We start from the raw sequence: 13805 nt of genomic DNA on the forward strand, positions 1-13805 counted from the left end.
GTATAAGAAGAATTCCATATCTCACTGCATAAACTACTTTATTTGAGAAATTAAATATTAATTACTAAACTACATTTGTTATTATGGGAAAAAATTAGGCAATCTCCCTGTAGATCTAAAAGAATCTTTAGATATAGACATGGGGGGGGGGAATGGTAGATAGAAAATGACAGTGTTTTTGGTATTGTTCCTGATGTTGTTCTTCTTAATAGCCTTTTCAGATGTATGACTTTTCTTTTTATTACTGATAGCATTTCTGTGACTTGCTAAATTGTACATAAGATAAGTACTATAACTCTATAGGGTAGTTGTTCAGTATGGTGTCTAATTTAATGAATAAGAGTAAGGTCCTACTTCTATTTAGGCAACAAAAACGAAATGCACAGGTATAGTATAGGTGGTACACTGCTCAGTAGTGGTAACTGTGAAAGGGCTCTTGGAGTCTAGTGGACAACAATTTAAATATCAGCCAGCAGTGTGCAGCAGCTGCCAAAAAGTCAACGTCGTTCTAAGCTACATAAACAGAGGATAGAATAAAGATCACATGAAGTGTAATACCACTTTATAAAGCCTTGGTAAGGCCACACTTGGAATACTGCATTCAGTTCTGATACGCCACGATGTAGAAAAGATGTGGAAGACTCGTGGAAAGAGTGCAGAGAAGAGCAACAAAGATGGTGAGAGGACTGGAGACTTAAAACATATGAAGAACTTTTGCAGGACCTGGGTATGTTTAGTTTAAGAGAAAGAAGGACTAGGGGAGACCGATAGCAGTGTTCCAATATCTCAGGGGTTGCCACAAAGAAGAGGGAGTCAAAGGCACCTGATGGTAGAATAAGAAGCAATGGAGGAAACTAATCAAGGAGAAAAGCAATTTAGAACTGAGGAGAAATTTCCTGACAGAACAATTAATCACTGAACAGCTTGCCTCCAGAAGTTGTGAAAGCCCCAACACTGGAAGTCTTTAAGAAGATGTTGGCTAGCCATCTGTCTGAAATGGTATAGGTTTCTGCCTAGGCAGGGGGTTGGACTAGAAGACCTCCAAGGTCCCTTCCAACTCTGCTATTGTATTATTGTAATACATAACTATACATTTATGTAAATAACCATGCAATCTAATTCAAATATTGAGTTTTCGCTCCAAGCACAAGTGACCTCGCTGTAAATTACCCTACATTGAACACATTGTGCAAATTGTCCATCAGGCTGGACAAAAGTCTCATGTTGGGAAAAGTGGAAGAAAAAAGAAGAGGATGACCAGCAATCATTTGATCAAGCTGAATTAACTAGACCTACTCTAAACTCTGCTGGCAACTAATTTGCTCCAAGATAATATCTGGGAGCTTTCTGCAATATAATTCATACACACTATCTTGCAGGTACACAATTTTTTTCAGTATGAATCTCTCTAAAAGCATTCAAATGTGTGTGATAACATGATTCCTTTCACTTAAATCCCATGTTTTAAAAACAATGGAGGACACTATATAGCCCAAACCCACTACTTTAATCAAACGTTTCACATGGATAATCTAGTCTCTCTAGAGTCTAGATTCTTTGACTCATTTGTGTTTGTAATCCAAATAAATCCTTGCCATAGTGCTGATTTACAGTTTTGTTTTCAAATGAAAATTAATCAGAGATCAGTTTGAAATAATAATACATTAATGTAGTTTTTGGCATTTTTGTATGCCATTAACAGCTAACTATTGGAGGGAAGATGGTGCTAATTGTAGTGCTTTACATCTTTGAGATAAATGTGAAATGAGTTTGGTTGTTAAACTTTGTGGAAATGTAATCCATGGAAGCCTTTGCTGGTACTCAAATAAAATAAAATAAATAAATTGACTGTAGATCTTTATTACATGTCTCTTAAATTTCACTAAATGTCTTTCATTTGCTTAGTTTTCTGATTATTTTTAATAAAATAATATGTTGAATGTTGAATGTTTATTTTATTTATATGCCGCCCTTTTCCCCTGAAGGGGACTCAGGGCGGCTCACAACTCAAACCAGGGAAGGGGTGATACAGACAAAATTAAAAACGACACAAAACAATGCATAATTAAAACACACGACAGTCATACATTCGAGGAACGGGGCGACGGTTCTTTAGCCCCAGGGCTGTCAGAACAGCCAGGTTTTAAGGGCTTTGCGGAAGGCCTGGAGGGTGGTGAGGGTTCGAATCTCCACGGGGAGTTCGTTTCAGAGGGTCGGAGCAGCCACAGAGAAGGCTCTCCTCCGGTAGTCGCAGTCGAACTGGCCGGCGGATGGAATTCGGAGGAGGCCTATCTGTGGGATCTAATCGGTCTAGTGAAGGTATTGGCAGCAGGCGGTCTCTCAAGTACCCAGGTCCAATCCATGAAGGGCTTTATAAGTGACGATCTATATAAATAAAAGTAATGTTGTTTGTTCAAATCGCTAATCTCCGAAAGGCTTTCACCGATTGCTTTGAAATTTTGACATAATTGTTGCACAGTCAAATATGCGAATGTTTTTATATATGTATATTATATAGATCTCACACCTGTGACAGGTAAATACATGATTTTTTGATAAAAACATGCTTTTTTGAAAACCAGTGCCATCTGGTAGATGTAAAGCAACACACGCTATACTAAATATTTCATGATTCCCATTTCAATGTTTCCAGCGCCATCTGGTGGATGTAAAAGCAACACACACTATACTAAATATTTCATGATTCCATTTCAATGTTTCCGATTGTTATATTGAATTTTCATAGATTTTGATTTTTTATTTTGATTTTATTATTGTCACATTGCGTTGGAATTGAGCTGTGTCATTTACCGTAGCATTCATTTAGTGAGTATAGTATGTTTGGAACAGTTCAGGCCTCTCTCCAGCTTCGTCCCGACAGTCCCTTTATATGTGTGGCTGGGCTGCGGCCGCACCCTTTCCTCTTTCTGCCCCTCCTCTGAAGAGCTTCGGCAATTTCTGCCCAGGGGAGCCGAAGCCCTTCGGCCTCCCCCTCCCCTCTCTCCCCTCCCCTCCTGCCAGGCCTTTGCTATCTGCGGTGGGGCGCCACCTGTGCCATCCCTCAACCGCCTCCCCCCACCCTTAAGCCAGCCTACCCCAGCCAGCCCAGCGGAGCTTCAGAGGAGGCGGAGCATCTCCTCAGCCCGGCCGGCCGCACGCGCTCTCCACCCCCCTTCACAACGAGCCAGCTACGGCCCTCGCCAAGGCGGCTCCAATGGGGTGGCGGCGGTGTCAGCCTGAGGTGCAGCGGGCTGGGGCAGCCTCTGTGAGACGGCACACCGAGGACTTCTCCTCCTCCGAGATCCTGGATGTCTCACTCTCCCGGGCCACTGAATTGGGGGGAGCCCGAGCGCAGCTCCTCCGAGGAGATGCTCAACAACTTCCACGAGGCCAATAGCCCCGGCGCTGTCTCCCCCAACCAGCCTCGCCCGGCCCAGCAGCCCCGAGTCCTGACCAATGGCAGCACCCACCTGCCGCCCCACTACGCCCAGACTGGGCCACAGCAACACGTGGCCGGGTACAGCTAGTAATATATAAAATTTAATAATGTAATAATTATTATAAAGGTTACTGTGTTGGTTTTATTTTATTCTCACTTACCCACTTTATACAGTATTGTTCTCATCTTTTTCCAACTTGGTACTTTCTTCATGGATTGAATTTCAGCTCCCATAAATCCCAGCCAGCATCCCACAGCTTGTCTCAGACAACTGGCTCTTTGTGATACAAATATCTTCTTCCATATGCGTTATGTAAAATATGTAAAGTAATACATTTTTGAACTTATATATGTAGCTTACTGCAATCACTGACCGTGGAAAATATGATTCTGTACCAGGCCTAGAACTTTCGGTCTCAAAATAGTCAAATCACAACAGTCAGAAATGAAAAGGCAATAAGAGATGTTAAACCAACTATTTCTAACCCTATCTTCTTATTTTGAAAGGGCTGGTAAATGATTCAGATGCTAAATTTTTAACCTCCAGGATAAAGAGTGCTGTTTTGAGGAATATATTCAAATATAATAGTATATATTATAATAATAATATTCAAATAGTAATTGCTCTTTAAAATAAAAATGGAACTCACAATCAAAACAAGTATTTTTTATCTTACACACTACAAAATATGCTTGAAAATAAATGAGTGAATAGAGGACAGCCCAAACTTCACTCTTTGCTATGAAGAAATGCTCTAGCACTTCAGAATGTGAAGCTCCTATTTCACTTATTCACAATAAATCACTTGATATCAGTTTTGAAAGTATGCTGAAGCTGTCCACCAGCTGCAGTTTCCTTCTTGATAAATTACAGTTATTAGATTCAGATGCCTTACCAATCTCTTATCTGTTTCAAAAGCAAGGGGAGCTGAAGTCATATCTCCATGACAGACATAGACCCAGATATATAAATGACAAATGAAATGCCTTTCTACTAAAAACCAAGTACCATTCTTGAACAGGAACACAATTTATAATTTTATAGTGACAGACTTAAGATAACACCATAAGACACTAATGCGGTTACTTAAACCTTGGCATTTATTTTGTGTTCATCTCAATATGTTGTTTGTTCAACAATTTCACCTTAGGTTGGTTGTCCTGATGGAAATAAATATTGGAAGTAGCCTAAAGTTCTATGATCTCATTTCCTCAGCATGGCATGCAATCCAAATCAAATGATGGACAGGTGAGATTATATTGTATATTAATTTACTAAGAACATGCAGCATACAAGACTAATACTGTAATAAAAGTCTTTTGTTCAAAATGATGCTGTTTATTGGAAACACAGGAGAAACATCAGCAAGGCAAGTCTATGGGACTGAGATTACAGAAGATAAGACAATTCTTCTAAATATTCCAATTGGTGGTGGATTTCTTGGTCCTTTGGGTTTGGAAAATCGGTTTGCAAAGCCTGTGACAAAAAAATGAAGCACTACTATCATAGTTTATATAAATAAATCTTCAGTGAATCTGAAGCAAAAAAATTACTGGGTATGCATATCACTGACAGAAACTATGTGAGAGACAGTGCAGCTATTCCAAACAATAAATGTATAGTTCATCATTAAGCAATCAAGTATTTTTTTAAAATGGAAGCTAAGCAATAAATGCATAACATGTTTCTCTAGTACAGAAAAATAAATTAAAATGCTTAAATGTAGCAATAATATTTGCATATGTGGTATGGGTTGGTGCTAACAATTTATTAAATTGTTTTATATCTATTCCTCTATCATCATTATCTAGTATAGTTTGCTGAGAGTTGAGTGATTTAGTCTTTCATTTAGGAGCGGAAGGAATTACTACCTATTTTTCCCCACAACAACCATGCTGTGAGGTAGATGGTGATTGGCTCAAAGTCACCCGCTGCCTATCTATGGCTAAGGATGAGTAGAAATTGGATCTTGGGCAAATATGGCAGAATTTTGAACTATTTTCCCAAAATGATTTTTTTTCCTTCCTCCATGTCAACATGTCAGTGCCATTTCCCTAGTTCTCAACATGTATTTTCTCATTTCAATTTAATCTAAGTGTTTTCAGTTACTTTATAGCATTGAGAAAACTATTAGAAAATATAAGCCAATATCTTACCATATTTATAAATCTAAAAGGATTCTGACCATCCTTTGCAATGTTACATTAATGCATATGATCCTATATATGGTAGGATGAGAAATCCTGGTGATAGCATACAACTATCAACTGGAAAGTTGTAGTGATATTTAGAGAATGCAAGAAAACTTTAGGATAGATAGTATTATAATTTGGACGTCAGTATTATTCTATGGATTACCTTCATAGTAAATTGAACATTGGAGCATATTATTTTTTAAAATGCATACCAAAATTCAGAATAGAGCTGTGATGATTGACGGATTATGCTCCGGAGCTCTTACTATCGAAGATGGATTCCAAATACCTAAAATTCAAAAATGTCTTTAGTAAGTCATAGTTAGTCTGATAAAGACAGATTTCATGCTCTGTAATGTGATTCCTGATATAAGGGAAGTCTTGCTTAAATTGGAATAGGAAAAATAAAAGAATAACCATTAATCTTACCACTCATTATGAATGCAATATTGTAAGACCAAATTCTAATATTGGTACTGGTGCTCTTTTGATGTTCTGTCCATTAAGAATTGTTTATTTCATAATGACATGCCTGTATAAAAGTTTACATGACAGAAGAAGTGGACCTAGTCACGTGGCTTTTCTTACATGGTAGAACATTTCAGCTGCCACTGATTAGAACAGTATTTGAGGATTTTGTTATTAACCTATTATTGGCAAGTATGGATCAGTTTTACATCCTTTTAAGTATCTACTTATGTGGCCATATCCAGCCCCAAATTTATTAACAACTAAAGATAGTAAAACAACTATAAAATCCAGGAAGTCTTTGTTACTTAAACACCGTTAAAACCAATTTGTTTTATACTTCTTCCTTTCTGGAGGATCTAATGGTTGACAGGATGGCATTGTTGGTTTTCAAGTATATCTTGTTAACTTTTAACTGCTGTTTGATATTTTATCTGAAACAATTGCCTACTGATCCCAGAAGCTTCTGACAGACTTTTTTCTCTTTAGCAATCTAGTGATTTTGGTATTATTCCTTTTTCATTTCATTAATTCTCTTGGTCCTGGATCAAGCTTTCCAAGATGGTCATCTTTCTCTTTGTCAGACTTCAATGAACTGTTTTAATTTTTGCCTAAGTCTCATTGCAGCAGCAAACAATCAGCAATGTCTCCAAGAAGAGAAACAGTATTAATCCATAGCAGGAAGAACATAAAGACCACCTTAGAAATTAATTGTGGGTTACTCGAGAGAAATGTAGGCAGAAGCCTTCATCATGAAATGCATAGAGCAAAGCTTCGGAATCAGCTCTCTTAATGCAGGAATTCATGCCAAAGATACTTTCTCAAATAGATCTAAAGAATCTGCCAGAATATGTATGTGTTTACCGTAATGGCTCCAATTCATACTGTAAATGTTAAGTTTTTAAAGGCTGGATGGGAAATTTACACTGTGTTTTAAGTTAAATTTCAGTGTAATTTCTGGCTATTTTTTATATATTTAAAATAGAATGGGAAAACAAAGCATTACATGTTAATAGTTCACATTTGAAGCCTTTCATCCAATGCATTAATTAATCATTGTTTCTGAAATCCTTTGGTATCTTTTGACTCATTGAATGACAATGGGATTTGATAGTTGGCTTTTATTAATCCAGTAAACTATTCGCTATCCTCTAGACTTGTAAGGATATCATATAAGGATATTACTAATTGTTTCTTTCTTCTAGATACTTACTGTTTTTCACATTTCGTAAATTTTCAGACTCTGTAAGAGAGAGATAAAATCCTCTATTGGCATTAAGAACTAAAGATCATTAACACATGTGAGTAGAGTTCAAACAGTGTAAATATGGAAAGAGAAGTAAATATGAAATACAGTATACTTTTCTCTCTTTCTTAGAGGATCACACCCAGTGCTATGAATGATCAATATTCCAAATTTCTTAGAATAGAATAAGATTACTGTAATATGCTCTACACAAGGTTGTCCCATTAAAAGAAAGATTGGCAAGATTGGTTGGTTTCTTTATTTTGGACACTCATGCATGCATAAAAAATATATAAAGAAGATGAAGCAATTGCTAAATATTTATTAATAAGTATTAATGATATAAATTAAACACAATACCTCTCACCTTTGATGAAGGATTGTTGCCTTTAAGACAGGACATGCAAGGACATTAATGGGACTATCAATCACCACAAGTGATGTTGCAGTTGTTAACCTACACAGTAATGCTTCAGGACTTACTTTGTAATCACATCCAATCCAATAAACACATTCACAAAAAAAAAATCCTAGTTAGACCAAAAAGATTATGCTTTTCCAGTAAGAAAAAACCACTTGCTTAAATCCTGGATAAATGAGTATTTCTCTAACCAAAAGAAATGTTGCACTATGTAAAAACATATCATCTTCTGCACAACTGAAATTTCTATGATTTACATTATGTATAAGGTATGGGAGGAAAAAAAAACCCTGCTTTTCTGTTTCTAAATTAATGATGCTTTTCACCAGCTCCACTTCCTTACCTTGCTCCTTCTGAAGTTGCCTGCCTCTTTTGTCATCTCCTTTGCTGATTTAATCTGAAGGTTTCCAAAGTTCGTTGCATTGTTTGTAACAGATGGACAAGCTTTAAAAAGAAACAGTGTCAAAAAAGACGCACTGGGAAAATACTCTCCATATATTAAAAAGTATTTGTGAAAAAAATATTATTAAACCAATTGTACAGACAAAAAAGTCCTGTAGGACCTAAACTTACAGGAATACAGCCAATTTGTTTGTGAAAAATAAAAAGGTAAATCCATCTCTCAGCAGATGTATTTTTAAAAGTAGGTTAGGATGAAAGCATCCTAAGAGACAAATGTAAAACTGTCTACTGTGTTTTCCCCAAATAAGAGAGGGTCTTATTTTCTTTTTACACACAAAATATGGCTTGGGCTTTATTATGAGGGGAAGGTTTATTGTTTTGGGGTTGCCGGGCGGCTGCTCTCTTGCGAGTGGGCTCCCAAAGAGCCAGTAACATCCTCATGGGCGAATGGCTGTGTTGCATTGTCACAGCAGCGCAACACAGCAGCCATGAAGTGACCACACTCATGAGTAGCCACCCGGCAAACCCCCTTTCCAGCTGGACACAGCGCCATTACTGACCTAGGGGGTATCGCCAAGCTGTGTGAGCGCCTGTTCACCGCCGCCCGGCTCCCACAGCTTGGCGCCTTCGAAATGGCAGTGAATTGTGCTCTGCATGGCTGGAGGGGGGGGGGGTTGCACGAGAGGCTGATCCACTCTCTCGCCTGCCAGCCTCATGATGCATGGCCCAATTCTCTCCACAGAGCCAGGGCACCTCCGCTGCCGCCACCGCCACATGGCTTTTTCTGCAGCTTCCAAACCAAGTCTTCAGCAGTGGCCGCTCTGAGCGTACGCTCTATGGTTGTGGGCCAGCTGTCGGCAGAGTGTACAACCATAGACCATACGCTCAGAGCAGCCACTGCCGGAAGACTATGTTTGGAAGCTGCAGAAAAAGCCATGCAGTGGCAGAGGTGCAATTTGCTTTGGGCTCAGCATGTATTTTACACTGCAACAGTGGTAGGTTTCAAAAATTTTTTAGAACCTCTTCTGTAGGTGTGGCCTGCTTTGTGGGAGTGGCTTTCCGGCCATGTGACTGGGTGGGAGTGGCTTGCTGGCCATGTGACCAGGTGGGAGTGGCTTGCCGGCCATGTGACTGGGTGGCATGGCCAACTTGTAAAATGTGGTGAAACTTACTTAACAACACTCTTGCTTAGCAACCAAAATCTTGGCTCAGAAACTCTGGCATTTGAAGCACGCAAGTCTTAAAGCTGTCAAGTTACAAGACCCTTGCACCCCTAACCCTTTAGAAAAAAAACCCCAGGGGTGTTCAAACTTGACTGCTTTAAGACTTGTGGACTTCAACTCCCAGAATTCCTCTTCCAGTTATGTTGGCTCAGGAACTCTGGCATTCAAGTGTGCAAGTCTTAAAGCTGTCAAGTTATAAGACCCTTGCACCCCTAACCCTTTAGAAAAAACCCAGGGGTGTTCACCCTTGACAGCTTTAAGACTTGTGGACTTCAAATCCCAGAATTCCTCCTCTCGCTCTTCATCTTGATGATATCTGGACGGGGAGGTGGGGGAGGGAGCTGGAATCAGTTCTAAATGGCACTATAGATTTGTGGAACCTCTTCTATAGAAGAAGTTAGAACTGGCAGGAACCCACCTCTGCATGGGAATGAAATAAACTGGAGGTCAACTAACTTTATTAAACAAACAAGAGGCCACAGTCCAACATATCTGAAGAACCCTGAACACTCCTATTCATTTAGTACTTTATATAATAATATTGAACACAATGCACCAAATATCTACATGAACTGGAGCTGGGTATCATTTTTATAAGCAGATGCTCAGTTGTCCTTACCATCTGCAGTTGTAAATTCCTTCTACCAACTGACTTCTTTCTATTAACTGGATCCTCTCAAAATTGCTTTAATTTCTCCTTTCTGCTGAACTGAAAATGTTTTAACTAAAAGCCCTACATATCTAAACCTATTACAAGACGACAAAATCTTTGGAACTTACAATCCTCATCTGCAAGAAGAAATGATTCAGGAGTTCTCTCTGGAAGTGGGGGAGTAGGGGGTGAAGAAGATCGGTTCCAAAGAAGTTCTTTGATAATACAAAAATAATATATTTAAATTAGTTCACATTTAACAGTCAATACAATACAATACAATACAATACAATAGCAGAGTTGGAAGGGACCTTGGAGGTCTTCTAGTCCAACCCCCTGCCTAGGCAGGAAACCCTATACCATTTCAGACAAATGGCTATCCAACATCTTCTTAAAGACTTCCAGTGTTGGGGCATTCACAACTTCTGGAGGCAAGCTGTTCCACTGATTAATTGTTCTAACTGTCAGGAAATTTCTCCTCAGTTCTAAGTTGCTTCTCTCCTTGATTAGTTTCCACCCATTGCTTCTTGTTCTGCCCTCAGGTGCCTTGGAGAATAGTTTGACTCCCTCTTCTTTGTGGCAACCCCTGAGATATTGGAACACTGCTATAATGTCTCCCCTAGTTCTTCTTTCTCTTAAACTAAATATATCCAGTTCCTGCCAACCATTCTTCATATCTTTTAGTCTCCAGTCCCCTATCATCTTTGTTGCACTTCTCTGCACTCTTTCTAGAATCTCCACATCTTTTCTACATCGTGGCAACCAAAACTGGATGCAGTATTTCAAGTATGGCCTTACCAAGGCATTATAAAGTGGTATTAACACTTCATGTGATCTTGATTCTATCCCTCTGTTTATGTACCTAGAACTGTGTTGGCTTTTTTGGCAGTTGCTGCACACTGCTGGCTCATATTTAAATGGTTGTCCACTAGGATTCCAAGATCCCTCTTACAGTTACTACTATTGAGCAAGGTACCACCTATACTGTACCTGTGCATTTCGTTTTTGTTGCCTAAATGTAGAACCTTACTTTCTACAGTCCTGAAGCTCGACAGTGGTTCATTTGGGGTTCTATCAACAGCATTAATCGCAACCGTTTAACAAGATTCCAGTTATGCATTTAAAGATCTTACACATTCTGCAGAGTCAAAGCATGTTTTAATGCAATGAAACATGCCCTGAGATATTGTTTTATACCAATGTATGTACCTGATTAACATATTGTGCAGTAACCTGTAACAAAACCCTCACTATATAGTTTATAATAAAGGAACACGTTGGTGTAAAGGGTAGCCTGAGTAAAACTGAGATGTACTAAGACCTACTTTCAGTCATTATAAAGCAAGTAAGAACAATGGTTGTGCATATCAATTAAAAAAATTAGGAGAAAAGGTACCTGATCTAGGCCTCTGTAGCTTTATACTCTGGAAATGAACAAAAAGAGACAATGCTTAATATTACTCCATTTTGGTAGGACGGTACTTAATTTTTATTGAGTATTTTGGTGTTTCCCAATGCAGCATCTTACACATAAACAGGGGGTGGGCAGATAAGGACAGAAACATTTCAAGCAATCATATTCACTGCAATTCAATCTGATAACGCTAAAATGTCACCCCTTCACAAACTTCTTCCTGAATTCCAGTTCCAGAAATCCAGATCTCAGACCGTTTGGGAAAGAAGAATATGAAAGAGCAACTGCTGGAATAATTTCTAGAAATTGCTCATCAGGTCCAGATTCCTGCTACCCCTTGCTTCACTCAATGGGAATATAATCTGCTCTTTGTCTCAACACCTAGAATGCAGATGCAATATCTATAGCAGTCAATTTGTCAAAGAGGTAGCCTTTATTCTACCAAAGTCAGGTGTTTCGTAGAACAATGCTGCAGAATTATGTTTAAACCAGTTACCTTATTGGGTCTCAGCCTCACTGAGTCATCAGAAAATCGCAGCTGAGACATGCTGCTCCATTCTGCAGAGATTTTTGTTTTGTCATTTTTAGACGGTAGTTGATGATCTGAAACTGCTAAGAAAGGTTTATCTGTAAATGATTAAAAACCAGGAATTAAAATGGACTGATTTTTAAAATAACTTTAGAGAAAGCAGAAGTTTCCAAGCAATAGAAAAATAGCTGTATCTTGCCCCTGGGGCTTACTCTGCATTTACCCAATTGCTGGAACTCATTCTCTTCTCCAAGTACAATAAAAGATTCAGGGGTTCTCTCAGGCAGGGGAGGAGGGATATCATCATCAGGCTGGGCAGAACCTGCAATTTTAAAACACAAAACCTGAAAATTAGAGGGCTTCCTTTTTAGTAAGTTCTGCCAGATGTGGCCAGCAATATCCAAATGATCACTAGATGGCATTAAAAAAAAACCCACTGAAAATTCAAAGTCTTTGCTTCCCTCTAGAACAGTGTTTCTCAACCTTGGCGACTTTAAGTCCTGTGGACCTCAACTCCCAGAATCCCCCAGCCAGCTGTTGTTTTTAGAAAGTTCTAGAGCATGAAGGGAAACCTGTGGCGTGTGTGCCACAGGTGGCACGTAGAGCCCTCTCAGGCATGTGAGCTGTCGCCCCAATTCAATTCTACCACGCATGTGCATGTGCCTCCTGTTGGCCAGCAGGTTTTCGAGTCTCTGCCGCACATGCGGGGGGGGGGGGCGCATGCGGGAGACTGCCCCTGGATCTTAAGAAGAGGGCTCTCTGCCCTTGTATTCTTTCAAACTAGGCATGCCAGCAACTGAACACAGAGCTTTCTCAATAACAAACCATGTATCCCTCCTTGAGCTACAGATCCTCCCTTGCTTCCATTTTGTACTGCCTTTCATTGCTGCTATTTCTGAGGCACATTCGGTTAATACGATTAACATCTTAATTCATTCAATAGGTAAATCTATAAATCTATGTTTAGGAAGTATCTGCAAGCTACCAGCTAGTGCTCTATATCTGCTTCTACTTTGAACAGCAATCTTTATTGTCTCTACAATGACAAACACTTATTGAAGCATGTTCACATTTTCAAACATCTGAATTTCTAATATGAAAACATGAGACATTATATACAATGCTGCCAAAATATAAAAGCCATTAACCTGTGAATATTAATATATCTTTGTGACCACTAGATGGCACTAGAGCTAACCGTTTGAAAACAGAAAAATTTGCAGACTTTAATTGCCCTGCATATGCATGCTTCTTAAATATTAATCAAGGGAGAAATTTAATATGATTTTTCCATTTTTATTACTAATTATCTTTATCCAGTTCTCGTGGAATAATTTATCTCAACTCACTAAGTTCTGGGTATTAAAAATTCAGATGGAAGAGCTACCTACACTGTCTTTCGAATAGACATCTGCTGAAAAATTATTCCAGTTCTTTCTACCTCAGATTTTTTTTTCACACATCAGGATTATAGGATCATTTCTTGCTTCTGTGTGTATATTATCTGCTTTTTGCCATATGGAGCAAATTGTGATGAAGAATTGAAATCTTTCATGCTTTACTGTTTTATGTCTGCAGAACACTAGGGGGGAAATCTGCTCTCTCTCTCTCTCTCTCTCTCTCTCTCTCTCTCTCTCTCTCTCTCTCTCTCTCTCTCTCTCTCTCTCCTTACAACTCAGTTTCCTGTTGTCATCACTAAAAGGAAAAAATAGTAAAGACTTCAGCCAGTTTGCCTGGTCTGCAGCCAAATGTCAGCAGAAATGTGTCTGTGTTGGCTTCTGTAACTTTAGAGAAAGTATGTTTTGTGATGGTTAT

General features: G+C 38.9%; 1 protein-coding gene across 2 annotated transcripts in view; it reads right to left on the minus strand.

Moving 5' to 3' along the window:
* Window positions 1–4839: 4839 nt before the first annotated feature.
* Window positions 4840–13805, minus strand: part of PTPN22 (protein tyrosine phosphatase non-receptor type 22) — a 36044-nt gene continuing 27078 nt past the window's right edge. The window contains exons 14-21 of one of the 2 annotated variants that reach the window (XM_032217309.1): window positions 12214–12312; window positions 11958–12088; window positions 11444–11471; window positions 10176–10262; window positions 8114–8214; window positions 7317–7346; window positions 5848–5924; window positions 4840–4916 (exon numbers count right to left, since the gene is read on the minus strand). In XM_032217309.1, the coding sequence (XP_032073200.1) occupies window positions 7323–7346; window positions 8114–8214; window positions 10176–10262; window positions 11444–11471; window positions 11958–12088; window positions 12214–12312 (470 nt within the window). In that variant the 3' untranslated portion in view covers window positions 4840–4916; window positions 5848–5924; window positions 7317–7322. Of the gene's footprint in view, window positions 4917–5798; window positions 5925–7316; window positions 7347–8113; window positions 8215–10175; window positions 10263–11443; window positions 11472–11957; window positions 12089–12213; window positions 12313–13805 lie in introns of both variants that reach the window. The other variant, XM_032217310.1, reaches the window with a different exon arrangement.

The sequence above is a fragment of the Thamnophis elegans genome, chromosome 5 (assembly GCF_009769535.1).
Source record: "Thamnophis elegans isolate rThaEle1 chromosome 5, rThaEle1.pri, whole genome shotgun sequence".
Classification (NCBI taxonomy): Eukaryota; Metazoa; Chordata; class Lepidosauria; order Squamata; family Colubridae; genus Thamnophis; species Thamnophis elegans.